Here is a 16,913-nt window from a genome sequence, read left to right as displayed (position 1 = left end):
GAAAATAAGTACACAGATTTTTGCACAGTCACTGTGTAGTTGGTTAATTTAACATATTGAGAGAAATAATACATAAATTATAGCCTGTGCAAAAGTTATGGCACATTTTATGTTTTATTTTTTCCAATATATTAAACTCCGTATTAAAGCTAATAAATCTAAATTTCGTAATGCCACTTTTCCATTTACGTTTTTTTCCCTGTACAATATGTGATAACGCATTTTTGTTTAGAAAGTCAACAAAGTATGTTATTTAATTATGACTGTATAATGTTTTTTACAGAATTAGAAAGTACTATTTCATATGAATGGATGAGTTATCCATTTAATTGTGAATACCATAAATAAATAACGTTACTTTTTCTGTTTTCTTTTAACATCAAAAGTCACTTGAATCCAGTAGTAAGAAAGTGCACTTCTCAGCACTTGGCTACTCTGGTAGAAAAGATTGGTGCTGGGCGTTTACTTTCTGGGACCAAAGATCTCACTGACCGAATCTTGCCTGCAGTAGCCAAACTGGCACAGGACTCTTCCCAAGAGACCAGGTTTTCACTACCCTTATTACTTTCATTCAGTAATATCACAGAGATATTTTACAGAGCTTACATTAACCAGCTAATACTGAATCACTGTTTTCTCAACACATTGAGACAGTTGAACTAAACTTTTGTTTTTCCATTATTTCTCTTAGATTCTTTGGTCGACAGATGCTGCTGTTACTGTCATCTCATCATGACTTTGATAAAATGATGGCAAAGTACATCCCTGACAAAGACCTGGCAGCCATCAGGGACACTGTCCTCACACTGAAAACCAAGGTGACAATACAGCACATCTATTTGAAAGCATGATAATGCCAAGTATTTTTTGTTAACATCAGAGTTCTCATTTACTGACTTGTTCTGTATTGTTAGTAAAGTGTTTATTTATTATTTATGTTTATTTTTACATAAATGGCTGCAACTGTAACAACTGCAATTTCCCCCTGGGATCAATAAAGGAATCTGAATCTGAATCTGAATATGTGTAATGAATTTTGCATTATTATTTTGAGAATCATCACAACAGTCAGAGACTGATGTTTGTGATTTCAGGGACTGGGTGAGATGCCTCATGATACTCCTTCAGCTCGAGGCAGACACTCCATCCCTGGTGGTGGACTGGTGCGTGTCTCCTCTCATGCTCGTGAACCTCAACTTGCCCTCAGGTCTTTGTGATTTATTTTCTTTTAATTTTAAATACATTGTAGAAATTGTCTGCTCAGGCTCTGTAAAAGAGCTTTTACTGTTGTGTATTTCAGTAAAGACAGTGGAAAAGCACAGACCCACAGCATTGCGGACAAGACAGAGTACATTAAGCAGCTTGCAGTCCTGCTGAGTTCAAAAGACTTCAGGGAACGCATCAAGGGCATTGATCAGTTGGTCACTGACTGTGAGGATAACCCCTATATGATCCTGGGCAACATGTTCCCGGTAACTTATTTGAACTGATTTTTTGTGCATTTAGCAGCTTTCGAACCAGCTTTTCAATGTAAATGTCAACACATTAGAAGAAATATCAGAATTCATGCACATAGAGGTCCCCCAAGGACCTTGAAGACATCTTTTTTGGGTGATTTTTGCCACCAAAAATGCCAGGAATTTATCCAAATTTGAAGCAATATTTGCTCTTTTTAGTGGCAATGGGAGGTTGCAATGAAATTTGTGATTTTCAGTCTGTATTTTTCTTAACCTATTTTAAATGTAGCCTAGTTAATTCCTGATAAAAAGGGGAAACGGACTGGACATTAGGAGTACCTCAGAACCATGAACAAAGAGACTACAGAGTCAATATGGAAAAAAGTTTAAACAGTTTAAAGTCTCAAGAAAAAAATGTAGATTTAATTTTATAATGATAGATAGATAGATAGATAGATAGATAGATAGATAGATAGATAGATAGATAGATAGTTGTGCACACACATGTATGATGTAATAATCAAACAAAAATATGCCATCCATCCATTCATCCATCCATCCATTCATTATCTTCCGCTTCTCCGGGGTTTGGGTCGCGGGGGCAGCATCCTAAGCAATGAGGCCCAGACCTCCCTTTCCTCAGCCACTACCACTAGGGATTCCAAGGCGCTCCCAGGCCAGCTGGGCGATATAGTCACATCAGCGTGTCCTGGGTCTTCCCCGGGGTCTCCTCCCAGGTGGACTTGCCTGTGACACCTCAGCTGGCTCCTCTCGATATGAAGAAGCAGCGGCTCTACTCCGAGTCCCTCCCGGATGACCGAACTTCTCACCCTATCTCTAAAGGAGAGTCCAGACACCCTGCGGAGGAAACTAATTTCGGCCGCTTGTATTCGCGATCTTATCCTTTCTGACATTACCCAAAGCTCATGACCATAGGTAAGGGTGGGAATGTAGATCGACCGGTAAATCGAGAGCCTTGCCTTATGGCTCAACTCTTTCTTTACCACAACAGACTGGTAAAGAGCCCGCATCACTGCTGACCCAGCACCAATCCGCCTGTCAATCTCCCGCTCCCTTGTACCATCACTCGTGAACAAGACCCCGAGATACTTGAACTCCTCCATTTGAGGCAAGAGCCTATCCCCGACCCAGAGAGGGCTCTCCACCCTTTTCCGCCTGAGAACCATGGTCTCGGATTTAGAGGTACTGATTCTCATCCCGGCCGCTTCACACTCGGCTGCCAAACGATCCAGCGAAAGCTGAAGTTTGCGGCCTGATGTCCCCAGTAGGACCACATCATCTGCAAACAGCAGCGATGTGACCCTGAGGTCACCAAACCGGACACCCTCCATCCCCTGACTGTGCCTAGAAATTCTATCCATAAAAATTATGAATAGAATCGGTGACAAAGGGCAACCTTGACGGAGTCCAACTCTCACTGGGAACGAGTCTGACTTACTGCTGGCTATGCGAACCAAACTCCTGCTTTGTTTGTACAGGGCCTGAAGGGCTCGTAGCAAAGAGCCATGTACCCCGTACTCCCAAAGCACCTCCCACAGAATACCCCGGGGAACACAGTCGAATGCCTTCTCCAGATCCACAAAGCACATGCGGACTGGTTGGGCAAACTCCCATGAACCCTCCAGAATCCTGGAGAGGGTGAAGAATTGGTCCAGTGTTCCACGACCAGGGCGGAACCCGCACTGCTCCTCCTGGATCCGAGGTTCGACTATAAGCCGGACTCTCTTCTCCAGTATAGTCCCCATAGACCTTACCAGGGAGGCTGAGGAGTGTGATTCCCCTGTAGTTGGAACACACCCTCCGGTCCCCTTTTTTTAAAAAGAGGCACCACCACCCCAGTCTGCCAATCCAGTGGCACCGCCCCCGATGTCCACACAATGTTGAAAAGGCGTGTCAGCCAAGACAGCCCCACAACATCCAGAGCCTTGAGGAACTCAGGGCGGATCTCATCCACCCCTGGAGCCTTGCCACCAAGGAGCGTCTTAACTACCTTAGCGACTTCGGCCTCAGTAATGGACAAGCCTATTCCCATGTCCCCAGACTCTGCCTCCTCACTGGAGAACGTGTCGGTGGGCTTGAGAAGGTCCTCAAAGTATTCCTTCCACCGCCCAATGACGTCTTCAGTCAAAGTCAGCAGCACACCATCTCCACTATATACAGTGCTAGTGGCACACTGCTTTCCCCTTCTGAGTCGCCTGACGGTTTGCCAGAATCTTTTCGGAGCCAACTTAGTCACTTTCCAGGGCCTCACCAAACTCCTCCCACACACGGGTTTTTGGCTTGGCGACGACTGAAGTTGCCAACCATGCCCTGTAGGACTCCTTCTTCAGTTTGACGGCATCTCTCACCTGGGGTGTCCACCACCAGGTTCGAGGATTACCACCCTGACAGGCACCAACTACCTTATGGCCACAGCTACAGTCAGCTGCTTCAACAATGGAGGAGCGGAACATGGCCCATTCTCAATGTCCCCTACCCCCCGATATCTGGTCAAAGTTCTGATGGAGGTGTGAGTTGAAGATCAATCTGACAGGTTCTTCTGCCAGACGTTCCCAGCAAACCCTCACTATACGTTTGCGCTTGCCCGGTCTGGCCGGCATCTTCCCCCACCACCTGATCCAACTCACCACCAGGGGGTGATCAGTTAACAGCTCAGCTCCTCTCTTTACCCGAGTGTCCAAAATACATGGCCACAAGTCCGATGACACGAATACAAAGTCAATCATTGAATTGTGGCCTAGGGTGTCCTGGTGCCATGTGCACTTCCATGGACCCCCTTGTGTTCAAACATGGTGTTCGTGATGGACAAACTGTGAACACCACTTGGGTTCAGATCAGAGAGGCCATTCCTCCCAACCACACCCCTCCAGGTCTCACTGTCATTGCCCATGTGAGCGTTGAAGTCCCCCAGTAGGACAATTGAGTCTCCAGGAGGAGCACTTTCAAGCACCCTTCCCAAGGACTCTAAGAAGGCTGGGTACTCTGAACTGCTGTTCGGTCCATAAGCACAGACAGCAGTCAGGACCCGTTCCCCAACCCGAAGGCGTAGGGAAGCTACCCTCTCATCCACTGGAGAAAACCCCATCATACAGGCACCGAGTTGAGGGGCTATGAGAAAGCCCACACCTGCCTGCCGCTTCTCACCATGGGCAACTCCAGAAAAGAATAAAGTCCAGCCCCTCTCAAGGAGATTGGACCCAGAGCCCAAGCTGTGTGTTGAGGTGAGCCCGACTATATCTAGCCGGTATCTCTCAACCTCGCGCTCCAACTCAGGCTCCTTCCCCGCCAGTGAGGTAACGTTCCAAGTTCCAAAAGCTTGTTTCAGCAACCGAGGATCAGAACGCCAAGGTCCATGCCTTCGGACACTGCCGATCCACAAAGCACTGAACCCCTACTACTGCCCCTCCCATTGGTGGTGGGTCGATGGGAGGAGGGACTCATGTAATTCCTTTGGGCTGGGCCTGGCCGGGCACCATGAGTAAGTTGGCGAGCCCCTCCCCCAGGCCTGGCTCCAGGGTGGGGCCCCGGTAACCCTGTTCTGGGCAGGGTACACAAGTCCTGTTTTTGTCTTTTCATAGGGGTTATTATGGATCACACTTTGTCTGACCTGTCACCTAGGACCAGTTTGCCATGGGAGACCCTACCAGGAGCTTTTATAAAAAATGTTTTATAAAAAACATGCTGCTTTCATGTAAAATATCAGGGATAAGTGTAAGTAGTTAATGCAAGAAGGCACAGAGATTTCTAAATGTAACCAAAGCATATCAGTGTTAAAATTAAAATGTAAAATGGCAATGCATTTGTATATTTGCCTTTAAATTTCCCACACATATGTGCAATGTTGAGCTCAAAAGGAAAATTCAGATTCAAGACTGATTTTAATTTGCTATTTGTGTATATTAGTATTGACATTTTATTTACACAATGATTTAGATACTTTATGCAACTTTATATGCATTTGTACTCACTAGTAATGCATTTAAATTGCTTTAGCAAAGAAAACCCCTAGCTAGAAAGATGGCAAAATTCAAATGTAAATGGGAAACAGTGCTCATCCTCTTTGCATTAACAATGTTTTTGATAGCCAACCATGGGCAGTAGATGCAGGAGATAGAGATCAATCAAGGTTTGTGGGCAATTTTCTATCTTGTAAACATCAGAGATGTTGTTGTGTTCCAGCAACTGTGTTTTGTGTGTGATGTTATATTTGTTACCAAAAATGTACTCATAAATCACATGTAAATCACATAACCGCATTGTCATAGTGGCATCAGCCACTGTACCATGTTGGTACTCTGTCATCATCTTCTTCTTCTCCTTCTTCTTCTTCTTCTTCTTTCATCTGCTCCCTTTAGGGGTCGCCACAGTGGATCATCTGCCTCCATCTTGCCCTATCCATTGCCTCCTCTACTTTCACACCAACCATCTCCATGTCCACCTTAACTACATCCATAAACCTTCTCTGAGGTCTACCTCTTCTCCTTCTACCTCCAACATTCTTTGACAAATATATCCACTATTCCTCCTCAACACATGTCCAAACCGGGCAGTCGTGGGCTGGAGGTTAGGGAGCTGGCCCTGTGACCAGAAGGTTGCCGGTTCGATCCCCAAGGCCGACATTTCATGACTGAGGTGTCCTTGAGCAAGACACCTAAACCCCAACTGCTCCCCGGGCGATGTGGATAGGGCTGCCCACCGCTCTGGGCAAGTGTGCTCACTGCCCCCTAGTGTGTGTGTGTTCACTAGTGTGTATGTGGTGTTTCACGGATGGGTTAAATGCGGAGGTGGAATTTCCCTGGTTGTGGGATCAAAAAAGTATAAAGAAAAAAAAAAAGAAATAAAGAAAGAAGAAACCATCTCAACCTTTCCTCTCTGGCTTTATCTCCAAACTGCTCCACCTTCACTGTCCCTGCTCATTTCTAATCTTGTCCAGCCTTGTCACTCCCAACGAAAATCTCAGCATTTTCATCTCTGCCACCTCCAGCTCAGCCTCCTGTCTTTTAGACAGAGCCACAGTGTCCAAACCATACATCATAGCAGGACGCACTGCTGTCTTGTAAACCTTCCCTTTCACTCTTGCTGCTATCCTTCTGTCACACATCAGCCCTGACACCTGTCTCCACCCACTCCATCCTGCCTGCACCCTCTTCTTCACCTCTTTTCTACACTGTCCATTGCTCTGGATGGTTGACCCAAGATATTTGAAGTCATCCACCTTTACGACCTCTACTCCTTGCATCTTCACCTTTCCACCTGCCGCCCTCTCATTCACACACATGTATTCCGTCTTATCTCTACTGACCTTCATTCCTCTCCTCTCCAGTGCAAACCTCCATCTCTCCAGATTCTGTTGGTACTCTGTCATATTCTAGCCAAATTCAGCTAACATAAGAGTAGCCATAAACTCTAAGGCCACCATGTTTTTAGATAAAGTCTTTTCTGCTTAGCATACTGTTGGCCCCATCCTGACAAGATGATTGAAAATGAGTTTGACCAGACTATTATTTTAATGGTATTCCCAACCTGTCAAAGACTTTTTTATACAGAATGAGTGCAGTAGGTGAGAATATGTAGCTACAAAGAGGAGAAGCACTGTTTCCCATATGCATTGAATTCACCATTTTCTAGCTTGATGTTCTCTTTGATAATGCAATTGAAATGCATTATTATTGAGTGAAATTGCATTTAAGATAAATTACATTTTAATAATCACAATCAACATCAATTTGAGAAAATTATTGCATAAGCATATTACACATAAATATGCAGGTCTGGAAATACATTTTAATTTAAATAAAGATTCTCATAAAGCTTCTATAATCTATTTGTAATTTAAATGTCAATAATAGTATACAAAATGGCAAATTAAAATCAGTACTAATATGAATTTTGAGCTTAACTTTACATATATGAGTGGAAAATTTAAATATGCAGACATAAAAATACATTGTCATTTTACATATATTACAGTTTCATTTTAATTTTGATACTGATATGCTTCCATAGCCAGCTGACTACAATAAATAACAAACTGCTTAAGCATTATGAGCAGCTGTTGGTCAGACAACTCAAGAAATTACTCAAAAAGAACTTAGTTCACTTACTTGCACACACTGCCTGGCACCAGATATTAAATAAGCTCTGTTTAAAGTGAAGCTGCTAGTATACAGGGTAATGAAAATAATGTGACAGTGGGGCTTAATCAAACTAATATAGTGAAGAATGATTGGCATCTTGCTCACTATAGGTCTCTCTTGCTTTGCAACAGATATTTGATGCCTTTAAATCACGACTTCAGGAGTCAAATAGCAAGGTTAACCTGTATGCCTTGGAGGCCTTACAGAAGATAATCCCATTGCTCAGAGACAACTTGGCCCAAGTGGTTTACATCCTCGTTCCAGCTATAGTGGACAATCACCTCAACTCCAAGAATGATGCAGTTTACATGGCTGCAACAGGTGCCATTCAAGCTCTCATCAGTAACATTGGTGAGTTCCTTTGTCTTTTTAAAATATGCAACTTTTTGCTGAGGTCTGCAAATAAAAGATTTTCCTTTGTATTATGTTTTTGTATAATTATTTTCAGTTATACAAACAAACAAAGTGTCACTGATGTAAAGCACAATTCTTATGTTGCATCAAAAACTACTTGAGGGCAGGTTTGCCAGGTCCAGCAGAAGTCCCTGCTAATAATTAGTTATACCATTTCCATGTACTCACATGTTGAGTACTTTTAATAAGGATTTTTAAATTACAGTAAATTTAGTCAGAAAGTATATAGCATGAAATAATCTACCTTTTACTGTTTTATAGTTTTATATATATACATGTATGTGTGTATATATGTATGTAAACACACACACACACACATATATATATATATATTCACTGTCGGTGGAACAAAACCTCCAAAATCTCCAAAATGGTAACTTTACAAGAAAAGGAAAAAACATACTTTACTTTTAATGTAAGTCAATGGAACTAGACATTTTGGCAAGTTGTTCTTACTCATTATTGTTTGTCCATTCATCATGGAATTTATACACAATGTAAAGGACAATGGGTACTTTCAAATTCTATCAAAAACTGAAAAATGTCAAAAATGTAGATACAAGGTGTTCTGACAGCAGCAAGATGTATACACTGCTCAAAAAAATAAAGGGAACACTCAAATAACACATCCTAGATCTGAATGAATTAAATATTCTCATTGAATACTTTGTTCTGTACAAAGTTGAATGTGCTGACAACAAAATCACACAAAAATCATCAATGTAAATCAAATTTATTAACCAATGGAGGCCTGGATTTGGAGTCACACACAAAATTAAAGTGGAAAAACACACTACAGGCTGATTCAACTTTGATGTAATGTCAAGTCAAAAAAATGAGGCTCAGTATTGTGTATGACCTTCCTACAACGCCTGGGCATGCTCCTGTGGCAGATGGTCTCCTGAGGGATCTCCTCCCAGACCTGGACTAAAGCATCGGCCAACTCCTGGACAGTCTGTGGTGCAACGTGGCGTTGATGGATGGAGCGAGACATGATGTCCCAGATGTGCTCAATCTGATTCAGGTCTGGGGAATGGGCGGGCCAGTTCATAGCTTCAATGCCTTCATCTTCAACTGCTGACACACTCCAGCCACATGAGGTCTAGCATTGTCCTGCATTAGGAGGAACCCAGGGCCAACCGCACCAGCATATGGTCTCAAAAGGGGTCTGAGGATCTCATCTTGGTACCTAATGGCAGTCAGGCTACCTCTGGCGAGCACATACTGTGCGGCCCTCCAAAGAAATGCCACCACACACCATTACTGACCCACTGCTGAAGGATGTTGCAGGCAGCAGATCGCTCTCCACGGCATCTCCAGACTCTGTCACGTCTGTCACATGTGCTCAGTGTGAACCTGCTTTCATCTGAAGAGCACAGGGCACCAGTGGCGAATTTGCCAATCCTGGTGTTCTCTGGCAAATGCCAAGCATCCTGTACCGTGTTGGGCTGTGAGCAAAACCCCCATCTGTGGATGTGGGCCCTCATACCATCCTCATGGAGTCGGTTTCTAACCGTTTGTGCAGACACATGCACATTTGTGACCTGCTGGAGGTCATTTTGCAGGGCTCTGGCAGTGCTCCTCCTGTTCCTCCTTGCACAAAGGCGGAGGTAGCGGTCCTGCTGCTGGGTTGTTGCCCTCCTACGGCCTCCTCCATGTCTCCTGGTGTACTGGCCTGTCTCCTGGTAGCGCCTCCAGCCTCTGGACACTACGCTGACAGACACAGCGAACCTTCTTGCCACAGCTCGCATTGATGTGCCATCCTGGATGAGCTGCACTACCTGAGCCACTTGTGTGGGTTGTAGAGTCCGTCTCATGCTACCACGAGTGTGAAAACACCACCAACATTCAATAGTGACCAAAACATCAGCCAGAAAGCATAGGTACTGAGAAGTGATCTGTGGTCCCCACCTGCAGAACCAATCCTTTATTGAGTGTGTCTTGCTAATTGCCAATAATTTCCACCTGTTGTCTATTCCATTTGCACAACAGCATGTGAAATAGATTGTGAATCAGTGTTGCTTCCTAAGTGGACAATTTGATTTCACAGAAGTTTGATTTACTTGGCGTTATATTGTGTTGTTTAAGTGTTCCCTTTATTTTTTTGAGCAGTGAGTGTGTGTGTGTGTGTGTGTGTGTATATATATATATATATATATATATATATATATATATATATATATATATATATATATATATATATATACTTTGCAATTTGTTGATTGTTAAAACAAAATGTAAACAATCCTTTGAGACTGAACAAATGGGAAAATTCACAAAAAGCTGTTATTGGAATAATTATAAGGATTCTTAGTCACACACACACACTATATATATATATATATATATATATATATATATATATATGTGTGTGTGTGTGTGTGTGTGTGTGTGTGTGTATAGAATAGAATAGAATTCAACTTTATTGTCATTGCGTATGTCGCAGGTACAGTACAAAGCAACGAAATGCAGTTCGCATCCATCCAGAAGTGCTTAGAAGCAATATAAATATATATCTTACAATGTACAGTAAGTATAGTATATACAAGTTAAAAAAATATGACGGGGTATGAACATGAAGGGGGTTATACAGGTTATAAACAAGAATGTACAGGTTATAAATATGAAGGGGTATAAAGTACTATGAACAGGTTATAAATATGAGGGGGTATAAAGTACTATGAACAGGTTATAAATATGAAGGGGTATAAAGTACTATGAACAGTTTATAAATATGAAGGGGTATAAAGTACTATGAACAGGTTATAAATATGAAGGGGGATAAGTATGTACTTATGAACAGGTAGAGTATTTACACAGTATATACAATAATGGGCAGTATATACAGCAGATGTAAGTGCCGGTAAGTGGTGTTGAGTGGTGTGTAAGTCTGTGTGTTATTGATGTGTGTTAGGGTACAGTCCAGTGTTATTTGTTTAGATGTCAGGAGGCAGAGTTCAGGAGTGTGACAGCTGTTGGAAAGAAGCTGTTCCGGTACCTGGTGGTCTTAGTCTGGAGGCTCCTGTAGTGCCTCCCAGAGGGCAGGGGGGTGAAGAGTCTGTGTGCTGGGTGACTGGGATCTTTGATGATTTTCCCAGCCCTCTTCAGACACCGCTTCCTGTAGATGTCCTCTATGGCAGGAAGTGGTGCTCCGATGATGCGCTGGGCAGCTTTCACCACCCTTTGCAGCGCCTTCCGGTCTGAGGCAGAGCAGCACCCGTACCACACTGTGATGCAGTTGGTCAGGATGCTCTCAATGGTGCAGCGATAGAAGTTGACCAGGATGTCTGAGGACAGGTGGTTCATCCTCAGCCTCCTCAGAAAGAAGAGGCGCTGGTGAGCCTTCTTTACCAGCTTGGAGCAGCTGGTCGTCCAGGTGAGATCCTTGGAGATGTGGACACCAAGGAACTTGAAGCTGTTCACACGCTCCACTGCCGTCCCCTTGATGTGGATGGGTGGATGTGGGTCAGCATTCCTTCTGAAGTCCACAATGAGCTCCTTAGTTTTCTCAGTGTTGAGCAGAAGGTTGTTTGTGTCGCACCACTCAGCCAGACGATCCACCTCCTCCCTATAGGCTGTCTCATCGTTGTTTTTGATGAGGCCAAGCACCGTGATGTCATCTGCAAACTTAATGATGGTATTGGAACCATCGACAGGCTTGCAGTCATGGGTGAAGAGGGAGTAGAGGAAGGGACTCATCACACAGCCTTGTGGTACACCGGTGTTTATGGTGATGGTGGATGAGCAGTGGTTGTCCCACCGGACATGTTGGGGTCGGTTGGTCAGGAAGTCCAGTAACCAGTTGCACATGAGGGAACTAATACCCAAGTCTGTGAGTTTTGTGATGAGTTTTGAGGGGATGACTGTGTTGAATGCTGAACTGAAGTCTACGAACAGCATCCTGATGGAGGTATTTTTATTGTCCATGTGTGAGAGGACAGAGTGCAGTGCTATGGAAACTGCATCTTCTGTGCTCCTGTTCTGGCGGTATGCAAATTGGTGGGCGTCCAGGGAGGGGGGGAGACAGGATTTGAGCTGTGCTAGGACCAGCCGCTCAAAGCACTTTGTGATGATGGGGGTGAGGGCTACCGGGCGGTAGTCATTCAGTCGTGATGGTTTGGAATGTTTGGGTATCGGGGCGATGGAGGTGGTTTTGAAGCAGCTTGGTACCACAGCACGGGCCAAGGACATGTTGAATATGTCCGTCAGCACTCCTGCCAGCTCACCAGAACATGTTCTGAGAACACGTCCAGGGATGCCATCAGGACCCGCAGCCTTGTGGGCTTTAATCCTGCCCAGCGCCACTCCTACATCGGTGGGAGAAAGAGTCAGTGGTTGGTGGTCTGCAGACACATCTGCCTTGGTTGCAGTTGTTGGGTTCCCTTAAACAAAACGAGCATAGAAATTGTTGAGCTCGTTGAGGAAACATCAGATGTATGTATGTATGTATGTATGTATGTATGGGTGTGTGGGTGTGTGTGGGTGTGTGTGGGTGTGTGTGCGTGTGTGTATGTGTGTATATATATATATATATATATATATATATATATATATACATACATACATACATACATACATACATACATACATACATATATACACAAACAGTATATATGTACTCAGTATTGTGAATGTATATATAAGCCTATAACTTGATAAATAAAATGGCGAAAGAGCACAAATGTTTAATTTAGCTGTGACTATGTAGACGTTGATTAAATATAATCAATTTCGCAAGGACCACCACAACATGACGGCACATCACACTCATAATTCTGGATAAAATATATAGTACAGGGCTTGTGGTATTTAAATGTATCATTACTTAAAATTAACTTAAAGTGGATTAAATCATTTTTTTACTGCACTGAGAACAGAAAATGAAAACAAAAAAAGCTGCACTTTTAAGATAAAGAAATTAGATTTGTTTTCATTGATCACTTTATAATGGCCAGTCAAATCATTATGCTCTACACCAACCTCTGCCTTATTGTCAGCCCTCCAGTCACTGATTAGCAACGGTTCCTAGCTGCGATTGCCTCATGCCTTCAGTTCTTTGTCAACACACCAGCATTTAAATTTTAAGCTTCAGATATGTTCACACGATTTACCTGTAGGACTTTTAAATGTTGGATCCTGTCTGTTAGAATCTGTCATTTTCTACCCAGCCTTGATGCAATTAAGGTGACAGCAAGTCCTAGATGCGCGCTTGAATACTGAAACTTCATATCATCTTCACGCTAATTTTAGTGCGTAGCTAAGACTGCGGGCCAGTATGGGTAAGTGACTAATACTGCTATCACAATAGCCATAGGTAAAGCAGCCACTCGTGAAAGATTTTAGCACCCCTGTAAAAAACTTCTGCCACTAAGGAGACACTTGGTGCACTTTTTTTGGGAGGAGAATGGCTGAAATGCCAGTGAATAAATATTTTTTTATCTTCCAGCAGAATATTTTTAAAATTGTAAATATGAGCAAAACTGTGTTAGTGCCCCATGTTCAATCTCTGGTTCAATTTGACATGTCCTTGTTTTTGATTAGTTGACTTGTGAAAAGTTATATGGATCTTTTTAGTTGAACATTTAGTTGAACATTTTTCAGCTCAATCCATGGTGGGAAGAAAAGCTTGTTCAAAACTGGGCATGTTCAAACCTTTGCCTTTCCTTTCTAGTTGCTTTTTGCATTAGCTGGTTGAGGTTTCCTTTTGTGCATATCTTTGTTTTGTCAACTGTTGTTACTTGTGGATGACTTTTGCTTTTAAAATGGTTTTAATGAATGATTTTAGTTGATAGTGTAGACTTAATAATATTTATTTTTCATAAATTTATATGCACATTCATCCATCTTGAGATTTAGGCTTGTCAGGACATGGATGTAGGATAAAATACCAATGCCATGACATCAAAGCCTTGTTTCAACCTATTCAAACTAGATCTATTGTACACCCATATGACTCGGTAAGGAATTTTTAGCAGTTCAATTCTTTTGAAAGTTAGCCAAAAAAAACCCACCCCACAAATTTTCACCCACAACTTAATCTTAAATCTTACACAGTTTGGTGGAAAGACTGCTTATCTGGCAACTCTTTAGTGAAAGAGTTACCAGCCAGCCTTGATATGCTATATATCAAAAAAGAACAGGTGTATGAACAGGTGAATGAGTATTTAAACGTAATGCAGATTGAACTTTTATGGCATAAGATTGTTAAAGATTATTCATGCATTATTTTTATAAAATGTTTAAACTGGTGATGTTTAAAAAAAAAAAGTTACGTTAACATATCTTGTGGGTTAGAATAGATGGATTCTTCGGCTGTTTTTGCACCTGGATTTTGGTGTGATCTCTTGAAGTTAGAGAATAGAGTATGTAATGCATGTGTCTTTAGTGATCATATTTAGCCATTCTCTTTGGATAGTTTGAGTTTTTAATTTACAATGCAAAATGAGCAAAACACATTTCGGAGAAATCAAATGAGTTACCATTTGTTCAAAACAGTTACCAATTGTTGCTCATTTTTCAGACAATACAGTTCTTCTTCAGATCTTTTGCACAAAGGCTCAGTTTCTCAGTGGGAAGGCTAAGGTGGACCTTGTTGATAAAGTTGCAGGTAAGTACATGATATCTATAGTGCATTTAGCCTTTGATATGATCACGGAGAGTCTGAACAGAGTCAACAGTTTCAAGAAACACTATTGGCAGTTTTCTGTGCCAAAAATGTCATCATTCATAGTAATCATATTACAGTGCCATTGATTCTAAAATCATTCAGTCTAGTTTTACATTTATCAGTGAATTCCATCTCGTCTAAGTGGATCATCAGTTGTCAGTAATCATAACCAAAGACTTTAAGTAGTTTTCACTGTTGCAAATAAGGTAAAAATATGATGAAAAATTCTTGGTTAGGTTGGTTAGCCACTGGAAAAATTTATTTACATGTAAACCCAAGTTATAGTTTTACCTAAACTCTACTTTCATATTCTTTATCCTCTGAATCCTTTTCCTGAAGGATGTGGCATGCCATGCTTAGTGTTGTCAGTTTGTTTTTGTTTTTTTCTCTCTCTCATTTTGTAGAACTGGTTAAGGAGCTGTACCCACGCAAACCACAGCTAGTAGAGCAGAAAGTACTGCCTCTACTCTGGCACATCTTGGGGACTTCAAGCAACAGTGGCACTGTCCGTGGGAGGGGTGGTAGTGTGAGAGGGGCCACTGCCATCCTGTGCCAAGCCCTTTATATGCACATGGGCCAGGCGCTGATAGATTGCGCTGCTTCTCAACCTTCGAACATTCACCAGAGCCTAAATGACTTTTTGAAGAACCTTCCAACCCCATGAGATATCCCACTCAAATGAAATCAAACATGAATTCTACTTCAGGAAATGTGTTTTTGCATTTCTCACAGTGTCTGTTCTTTTTAACAAGAAATGAAAAGATTCTGTTCCTGAATAACCTCCCAACCTTGAGATCTATCACCTAAGATGTCCAGACTAAAACAACACAGATTATAAACGTTTATAGTACTTTACAGTAGATATGTTTTTGCATTTCTCAGAAAGTTTGCACTTTAAAAAATTGAACAAGAAAAGGCGACAAAAGAACTTTGAAATAGCAGAACATGAAGTCCTGAAAAGTCCTTCAGTATAAGAGTACAGATTTTAGTTTATGTAGTCAGGATTAATATTTCCAAGAGCGCTGCTCTTTTTGCACTTTGAAACATTAACACTATCCTCATAATTTGTATGGTGACTATAACTATACATTGTTTTGTGATTATTTTTCTGTTTGTAGGTTTTTCAGAATGCTGACATCCTGAGACAACCATGCAGAATGTAATTTTTGAAATGCAAAATGAAAAGGCTATGTACCCTTATTTTTTTGATGTTTGTGATAAAAACTTGAATATGAAGAGTCATAAGTGGTTGTTCTAAACATTTGTGCAAGTAAAAGTTATTTACAAAAAGCATTTGTACTGTGTAGTTAGGAAGTGTAGAGGCACAGTATTACCTTAATGTAGTTGCTGTATAATGCATCATGTGCATAGATGAACACTTCTGTAGTAAGTTAGCTAAGTAATTATGGCCTTTGTTATAAGTGGCACCCTAGTTCCAATCATTTTGCATAAACACATTTATTGGTGGAATGAAAAGAATGTATTTGTATTAGTCAGACACCAAAATGAAATCTGGATGTAAAACAACTATTTCTGGTGAATAATTACAGGCAAATGGTAAAAGCTGGCTTAAAACTAACAGGTATATTATTAGACAACACAAATTTATGCCCAGATGTCTAATTCTTATTTAGTATACTGCCTGTATCAAGTAGCTTATTTTGAAATTAATCTGAAAATTAAATGATAAACTATCTGTGGTATGTAGATTGATCAAAATGTTTTAGATTTAGATTTACAACACGCATCATTTTCTTATTCACAGGTGAAGGGAAAAATTAATACCCCAGTGTAACAAAAAAAAAAACGCCCAGTACTGCCACAAAAAATCTCAAAATAAAATACAGAATTGTATACTGTATTCTGAAAGTACAACAAAGATACATACAGTTCTTATGAAGCACCAAAAGCTATTTGAGTGCTAATAATGCCAGTCATATGTCCATACCAATTTTAGAGATGGGGCCTATTGGGAGCATAGAATCAGATGAATGATGTCATTTCAATTTGTGGGTCATATAATAACATTGTTGACTATTTGACTAGGATGCAATGGCATTACTGCCACATTTCCCCCATTTAATCCCAATTTAACCATGGCATGTATTTTGTACCATGTACTTGTTGGAGCAGAGCCATTCTTTTGTACACAGTTCCACAGTCTATCATAATCAACTCCTCTTGGTTATAGGTGAAAAATCTACTGTCTTTTCTCTC

General features: G+C 41.5%; 1 protein-coding gene across 8 annotated transcripts in view; it reads left to right on the top strand.

Moving 5' to 3' along the window:
* The window catches only part of togaram1 (TOG array regulator of axonemal microtubules 1), an 81,911-nt gene extending 65,366 nt beyond the window's left edge, over positions 1-16,545 (top strand). For 7 of the 8 annotated variants that reach the window (XM_017713802.2, XM_017713801.2, XM_017713799.2 and 4 more), the window contains 7 exons: positions 387-545; positions 692-818; positions 1,095-1,207; positions 1,301-1,472; positions 7,747-7,966; positions 14,550-14,636; positions 15,101-16,545. In XM_017713802.2, the coding sequence (XP_017569291.1) occupies positions 387-545; positions 692-818; positions 1,095-1,207; positions 1,301-1,472; positions 7,747-7,966; positions 14,550-14,636; positions 15,101-15,360 (1,138 nt within the window). In that variant the 3' untranslated portion in view covers positions 15,361-16,545. Of the gene's footprint in view, positions 1-386; positions 546-691; positions 819-1,094; positions 1,208-1,300; positions 1,473-7,746; positions 7,967-8,922; positions 8,987-14,549; positions 14,637-15,100 lie in introns of those variants that run through there. The other variant, XM_037541876.1, reaches the window with a different exon arrangement.
* The last annotated feature ends 368 nt before the right edge of the window (positions 16,546-16,913 follow it).

This window comes from Pygocentrus nattereri, chromosome 10 (genome assembly GCF_015220715.1).
Source record: "Pygocentrus nattereri isolate fPygNat1 chromosome 10, fPygNat1.pri, whole genome shotgun sequence".
NCBI lineage: Eukaryota > Metazoa > Chordata > Actinopteri > Characiformes > Serrasalmidae > Pygocentrus > Pygocentrus nattereri.
Note: the sequence above shows the minus strand (reverse complement) of the source record. Positions and strands in the feature narration are given on the sequence as shown.